The 7,361-nt window shown below is 40.5% G+C and overlaps 1 protein-coding gene across 4 annotated transcripts; it reads left to right on the top strand.

Moving 5' to 3' along the window:
• The first annotated feature begins 1,368 nt into the window (after window positions 1–1,368).
• Window positions 1,369–7,028, top strand: LOC109412438 (uncharacterized). 4 transcript variants are annotated; one of them, XR_009997063.1, is made up of 3 exons: window positions 1,369–1,724; window positions 1,963–2,283; window positions 6,404–7,028. XR_009997063.1 is itself a non-coding variant. In XM_019686077.3 (2 exons), exons 1-2 carry the CDS (start codon window positions 2,695–2,697, stop codon window positions 6,457–6,459), a joined length of 843 nt encoding a protein of 280 aa, XP_019541622.3. In that variant the 5' UTR covers window positions 2,574–2,694; the 3' UTR covers window positions 6,460–7,028. The 4 variants fall into 4 exon arrangements, 1 of the variants encoding a protein (XP_019541622.3); XR_003899114.2 differs by lacking the exon at window positions 1,369–1,724 and having other exon boundaries at window positions 1,776–2,283; XR_009997064.1 differs by lacking the exons at window positions 1,369–1,724; window positions 6,404–7,028 and adding an exon at window positions 2,386–2,419 and having other exon boundaries at window positions 1,776–2,283.
• Window positions 7,029–7,361: the final 333 nt, after the last annotated feature.

Here is a 7,361-nt window from a genome sequence, read left to right as displayed (position 1 = left end):
AGACTGACCAAGACATGATTAGTGATATTCGAAGAAATCAAGTCGGAATAATTTCATCACCATTTTTTTAAGGAGCAATAAATATCCTTAATGTTGACTGCAATTTTTTTTAATTTCAATTGCATGTTTCCGAGATAGTTCTGGTTTCTTGCGTCCAGATATTAAATTACTCAAGCTTTGGGGTGTTTCAAGAAAACTTAATGAACAATGAGCATGCATGAGCATGAGCATGAGCATGAGCATGAGCATAGATGACCGCACAATTCGTAGTTGCTACTCCGTGATTGACCAGAGCAATCGAAATTGCACAAGGAACCAATGAATAGCGCTTAGGACTAGCTTCTCTCTCTCTCTTCTTGGCGTAACGTCCTCACTGGGACAAAGCCTGCTTCTCAGCTTAGTGTTCTATGAGCACTTCCACAGTTATTAACTGAGAGCTTCCACTGCCAATGACCATTTTGCATGCGTATATCGTGTGGCAGGCACGAAAATACTCTATGCCCAAGGAAGTCAAGGAAATTTCCTTTACGAAAAGATCCTGGACCGACCGGGAATCGAACCCGTCACCCTCAGCATGGTCATGCTGAATACCCGTGCGTTTACCGCCTCGGCTATAGGGGCCCCCTCAGGACTAGCTTACTATTCTCCATTTACACAGGTCGAGAGCTCCCAACTTTAATAGGGTCAATAACAGCGCCGGCCACGTCCTTACGGTCATCGAGGATGGGAGGGAATGTTAGTAAGACAAACGTTGTTATAAAGACCGCGAATCGCTGCATCTCCACGTTTGTTTCAGGAAGGATTTTTTTTGTTAGTAGGGTAAGGTACATTGTCAGTCCGGGAGTCACCTATGGTTGGTGATATGATTTGACAATGGATCAATATACACAAACCGCCGTTAACAACCGACCACTTTTCGACGCAAAAACTAGCCAAAAAGAAAATTCTATCGCGCGTCTCCACTCCACTAGGGAGCAGAAACCTTTAGTCTATTCCACACAGAAATACACTGAACGCGACTCACTTGACGGCGCCCGGATTTTTCTCGACCGGCAAGCCCAACCAACACTTTTCACTCTTTTGTGTAAATACAAAAAATGAAAGAAAATATGTATTATCAACTTTAAGTGTATTGGGAACTAGCGCCGACGGGAAGCGAAAAATTCGGAACCGACTCGATCCACGACGCGTCCACCGCACACTCCAGCATTTCGACTTTGCCTTCAAAAACACACTGAACTGCCCCGTACGAAGATGAGCATTGTGAAATAGACGACGACGACGACGACGCGCTCGCGGCCGAACCAAATGAAAAAGCGGCATTTCGATTTTGCCTCCAAAACACACTGAACTGCCTCGTACGTGTAGTATATACCCATTTTAGAACTTTAAGATTTAGAGTGTACCATCAAATGACAGCAATGTCTAGCAACACACTTGTGTACTCACCAGGTACCTTAACACACCCATACTTGTGAACGAGATAAAAGCAGAGACAAAATAGATTTGCCAGTTCATTCTTGTGCTAACTGTGATCCAGCGTACTTTATTACAAAACCCGAAATATATCAAGTGTCGACGAGCCTGGTGCTAGAACCCTTTTAACACCCAAGACTCCAATCGGACGCCCAGAAAGTGCCAAGTCAGTAGGCGGGGAGCATTCAGTAGGTGAAAGAAACCTTTGTCTAGTAAGTTACTTTGGTGCGGCTGGAGTTTTCCTCACGGTGAGTTACCAAGTGTAGAAAAAAAAAAAATGTGATTCGAGTGAGGAAATCAAGTTTTATTGCTTGGATTGAAGCTAGATTACTCTAGTAGTGAAAATCATTTTGGTGCCGCGCAGGTTTTGGCATCGGCGTCACGTTATTGTTACAGTTTGCGACAAAAAAAAAAGCAGTGCGGGAAACAAAAGAATTCGGCCATTACAGCAGTAACAAAAGTTTCCTTTTCTTTATATTCACTTAGGTCTGGTGAATATCGAGGTGGATATTGAAAATTGTGAACTCTCCGTTGATTGATTTCGCGAATTCGGACCAGCACCGCGATTCCCATCCGGCCAAGACGGAAAGCTCAGGATTTTCGTGCGGTTTGGTAGAGCGCAGATACCGGGAGTGGCGTTCGCGAAAGCTGGTGAGCTGATAAAGGTCGGTCGGAAGACAAAACCGGCGACCAAGTTCCGATTCTCGACGTTGTTTCGCAGCCTACCGGGAGCGGTGAGTGCCTGAGGAACGAAGGGCCTTAGACGCGACATCGGCAAAGGTCGATAGAGTGTAGCTTTTATTACTGGTGAGTCAAATTTTCTTATTTTTCTTCTGGGACGAGCAGTGACACATTTTGTTCCTTTTATTTGAACCATTTTCTTTTCTCGGGTAATTATTTTCACCACAGTTCTATTGTCTGAATATCCTTTCATTCAATTGTGGGACTCACAATAGCCTTTTTAAAGTGCAGTAGTAGAAAAACAAAAACATGGCGCAATCTTCGGCGCAATCCTCTTTGGCAACCAACATCGAGCCTTACAGAAAGGGGGCTGGGTTTACGGAATGGGCAGAGCGTTTAGAATACCTGTTTTCAATTAATGCAGTTAAAGAGGAGCACAAAAAAGCATATTTAGCCACTTTAGGTGGTCCTGTTGTGTATTCTGAATTAAAATTACTATACCCTAATACCGATTTGAATACTATTGCATACAGGGATATGATTTCAAAACTAAAGGCAAGATTTGACAAAGTGGCGCCTGATATTATTCAGCGTCTGAATTTTAATAACCGTATGCAACAGAAGGACGAATCGGTCGAGGATTTTGTCCTTGCTGTAAAATTGCAAGCTGAATTTTGCACTTTTGGTGATTATAAATCTATAGCCATCAGAGACCGGGTAATTGCTGGTATAAGGGACAAGGCCCTCCAGCAGCGGCTCCTTAATGAGGAAAATTTGACACTAGCAACAGCAGAAAAAATCATTGCCACTTGGGAGGTGGCAGGAGCGAACTCCAAAGGTTTGGCCGACAATAATGTTGGGGAAAGGATTGCTACTATAGCATCTGATAATAAACTTGACGACAAGAGGCTCAGTAAATTAGAGCAATTACTTGCAACAATGAGGTTGGCTAGGGCTGAAAATGTAGATCCTGGGGAGGGTCACAGTAGGGGACCGGTGAAGTCGAGGTTAGGCTATAGACAGGATACCCCACGAAGACAAGCGAGCTACAACGAACGGTCAGGACCATACAACCCCAGGATGCGAGGGGACTGGAGAGGCAACCGAGACAAGCAAAAAGGACATTATGCGGATTTGATTTGTGACTTTTGTGGAATCAAAGGTCACATTAAGCGCAAATGCTTCAAGCTAAAGAACATGAAAAGGGATGCAGTGAACTTCGTGGACCAGCAGAATCCGGAACCCAGTAAGGACGATGGCTGGGAGGAGCTGTTCAATAAGCTGAAAGCAGACGATTCTGAGAGTGAGGATGATTGGGATGCAGGTGATTTTGAATGTATGAATGTGACGTCTTCCAAAAATAACCCTTGCTTAATAGATGTTGTTGTGGATGGCAAAAATTTGCAAATGGAGGTAGATTGTGGTGCCTCAGTGTCAGTAATAGGCAAAAATCAATTCTTGGATATATTTAACAAACCGCTTGTACAATGTGAAAGGAAACTGGTTGTGGTAAACGGGGACAGACTCAAGATTGAGGGAGAGGCTAATGTCTTGGTGGAATTTCGGGGAACGGTTAAAAATTTAAAGATTTTGGTGCTAAATAGCGATTATAAATTTATTCCGCTAATGGGAAGAACATGGTTGGATATTTTCTTTCCGGAATGGAGAAACTTTTTCACTAATATTGGAAGCATTAATAGCTTATGGATGGACAAGGCTGAGACAACGGTCAATGAGATTAAGCAAACCTTTTCAAACGTTTTCATCAAAGATTTTACACAGCCCATAAGAGGTTATGAGGCAGAATTAGTGCTAAAAAGTGATGTACCAATCTTTAAAAAAGCTTATACAGTTCCCTATAGGTTGAGAGATAAAGTATTGGATTATTTAAATAAGCTTGAGGAACAAAATGTTATTACACCTGTTAAGACAAGTGAATGGGCCTCTCCTGTTGTGATTGTGACAAAAAAGAATAACGACATTCGTCTGGTAATCGATTGTAAGGTATCGATCAATAAGGTAATCATACCAAATACGTACCCTTTGCCTACAACACAGGATTTGTTTGCTGGTTTAGCCGGGAGTAAAGTTTTTTGTTCTTTAGATCTTGAAGGAGCCTACACGCAATTATTGCTGTCGGATAGATCGAAAAAATTTATGGTTATCAATAAAGGGACTTTATATTTATAATCGGCTACCGCAGGGAGCATCATCAAGTGCTTCAATCTTTCAACAAGTTATGGACCAAGTGTTGCTGGGAATTGAGTTTGTTTACTGTTATTTAGATGATGTTTTAATTGCTGGATCGACTATTGAGGAATGCAAAGAAAGATTACTTTTGGTATTACAAAGATTATCAGACGCTAACATCAAAGTAAACTTGGACAAATGTCGTTTTTTTGTTACGGAGCTTGATTATTTGGGTCATGTTATTAGTGATAAAGGTTTGCAACCATGCACAGAAAAGACATTGGCCATACAACAGGCAAAGGCACCTAAAAATGAAACGGAATTGAAATCATTCTTGGGCCTCATTAACTACTACAACAAATTTATCCCTAGATTGTCTGTGAAACTGTACCACTTGTACAATTTATTGAAGAATAAAGTTAAATTTGTGTGGGATGAACATTGTAATAGAGCTTTTGAGGAAAGTAAAAATTTACTTATTAATTCACAGTTTTTAGAATTTTATGACCCAAAGAAACCTATAGTGGTTGTTTCGGACGCTTCAAGCTATGGCTTGGGAGGAGTTATATCCCATATAATTGACGGAGCTGAAAAGCCGATAAGTTTTACGTCGTTTTCTTTAAACTCAGCGCAACGCAAGTATCCCATTCTGCATCTAGAGGCTTTGGCTTTAGTGAGCACTGTGAAAAAATTTCATAAGTATCTGTATGGGCAAAAGTTCCAAGTTTTTACGGATCATAAACCATTAGTAGGAATATTTGGCAAGGAGGGTAAAAATCCTATTTATGTAACAAGATTGCAAAGATTCATACTAGAGCTCTCTATTTATGAGTTTGAAATCCAATACAGACCGTCTTCCCAAATGGGAAATGCAGATTTTTGTTCTAGGTTTCCGTTAGAACAAATGGTTTCTGAAAATTTAGATGCAGAATGTGTGAAAAGTCTGAATTTCGGAAAAGAATTGCCCATCGACTACAAAATAATAGCCAAATGGTCAAAGGAGGATGAATTTCTCCAGCAAGTGGTGTCATATTTACAAAAGGGTTGGCCGAGGAAATTGGATAAGTGTTTTGCGGACATTTTTGCAAATCATAAAGATTTGGAGATCATTGAAGACTGTGTATTATATCAAAATAGAGTCGTGATTCCGAAAGGTATGCAAGATAAAGTATTGAAATTGTTACATGCCAATCATGCAGGCATTGTAAAAATGAAGCAACTTGCGAGGAGAAATATCTATTGGTTTGGAATTAATTACGATATAGAAAAGTTTGTTTCATCCTGTGATGTTTGTGGCAGCATGGCAATAGTACCGAAGCCCAAGGTTTTATCCAAATGGATTCCAACCACGAAACCATTTAGTAGGATTCACATAGATTTTTTCTATTTTGAACACCATGTTTTTTTGCTAATGGTTGACAGTTTCTCAAAATGGCTTGAAATTGAGTGGATGAAGAACGGCACAGATGCAAGTAAAGTTATAAACAAGCTAGTGGTGTTTTTTGCACGATTTGGGTTACCTGATATGCTGGTTTCTGATGGAGGTCCTCCTTTCAATTCAGGAGCTTTCATTAGTTTTCTCGAAAGGCAGGGCATAAAGGTCTTTAAAAGTCCACCTTATCATCCATCAAGTAACGGCCAAGCCGAAAGATTTGTTAGGACAGTTAAAGATGTAATGAAAAAGTTTTTATTGGAAAGGGATGTGATGGAACTGGAATTAGAAAATCAAATTAGTTTGTTTTTGATAACTTACAGAAATAACTGTTTGACGAAGGATGGTGACTGTCCATCAGAACGAATATTTTCGTATAATCCCAAAACTTTGATTGATTTGGTCCATCCTAAAAAGCATTTCAAACAACATTTGCAAGAGCAACTACCGCATGATGATACTAACATCCCTAACAAGGATGGAAAAGTCCATGAGGGGTCAAATGATCCATTGGCTAATCTGACAGCGGGTGATGAGTTATGGTATAAAAACCATAACCCACACGTTAAAGCTAGATGGGTAAAAGCCAATTTCATTAAATGGCGTTCTCGAAATATATTACAGGTGCAAATTGGAAACGGTCCCATCATGGCTCATCGCGACCAGGTGCGAAGATGTAACGTAGACGACCGATGCAGGCCTAATGCAGTCGTCATCCTGAGGCGCTGCGATGAAGAGGGAGCCGTGACGAACGAATTGCACAATAGCAGAGAAATGGCAAGGGCCAATGTGCAGCCAGCGAATGCGGATGCTCGAATTAGGCGGAAGAGAAAACATGAAGATTCGGTGAATGAGCAACAGGTTATGCTTAGAAGATCGGACAGATCAAAAAAACCTAAGAGAGATGAGATGTATGTTTACGATTAATCATATTCGTTAGTTCGTTTTTTGTTATCATGGATTATTTTTCTTTTCGAATATCAGATTTTTATAAAGTGAATTAGAAAAAAGTGAACTTAACTCTAGATTTAACTGTCGGCAACAGCCGGAGTAATAACATCCGAAGGGATGAGAAGTTGTAGTATATACCCATTTTAGAACTTTAAGATTTAGAGTGTACCATCAAATGACAGCAATGTCTAGCAACACACTTGTGTACTCACCAGGTACCTTAACACACCCATACTTGTGAACGAGATAAAAGCAGAGACAAAATAGATTTGCCAGTTCATTCTTGTGCTAACTGTGATCCAGCGTACTTTATTACAAAACCCGAAATATATCAGTACGAAGATGAGCACTGTGAAATAGACGACGACGACGACGACGACGACGACGCGCTCGCGGCCGAACTAAATGAAAAAGCGGTACATATTTCGATTTTGCCTCCAAAAACACACTCTTTCAAGAAAACTTAATGAACAATATAGATTAACTTGAGCGAAACGCAAAGGTATGTTGTTAAAAAATACCACTGTTAACCCATGATAGTTGATCATTATGATCTTTCAAAGTTTCAGTCTTGCTCTTTTAACGTTACATACCCAAAGGAACAAAACCTGTTTCTCAACTTCTTATTAAC

The sequence above is a fragment of the Aedes albopictus genome, chromosome 2 (genome assembly GCF_035046485.1).
Source record: "Aedes albopictus strain Foshan chromosome 2, AalbF5, whole genome shotgun sequence".
Taxonomy (NCBI): Eukaryota; Metazoa; Arthropoda; class Insecta; order Diptera; family Culicidae; genus Aedes; species Aedes albopictus.
Note: the sequence above shows the minus strand (reverse complement) of the source record. Positions and strands in the feature narration are given on the sequence as shown.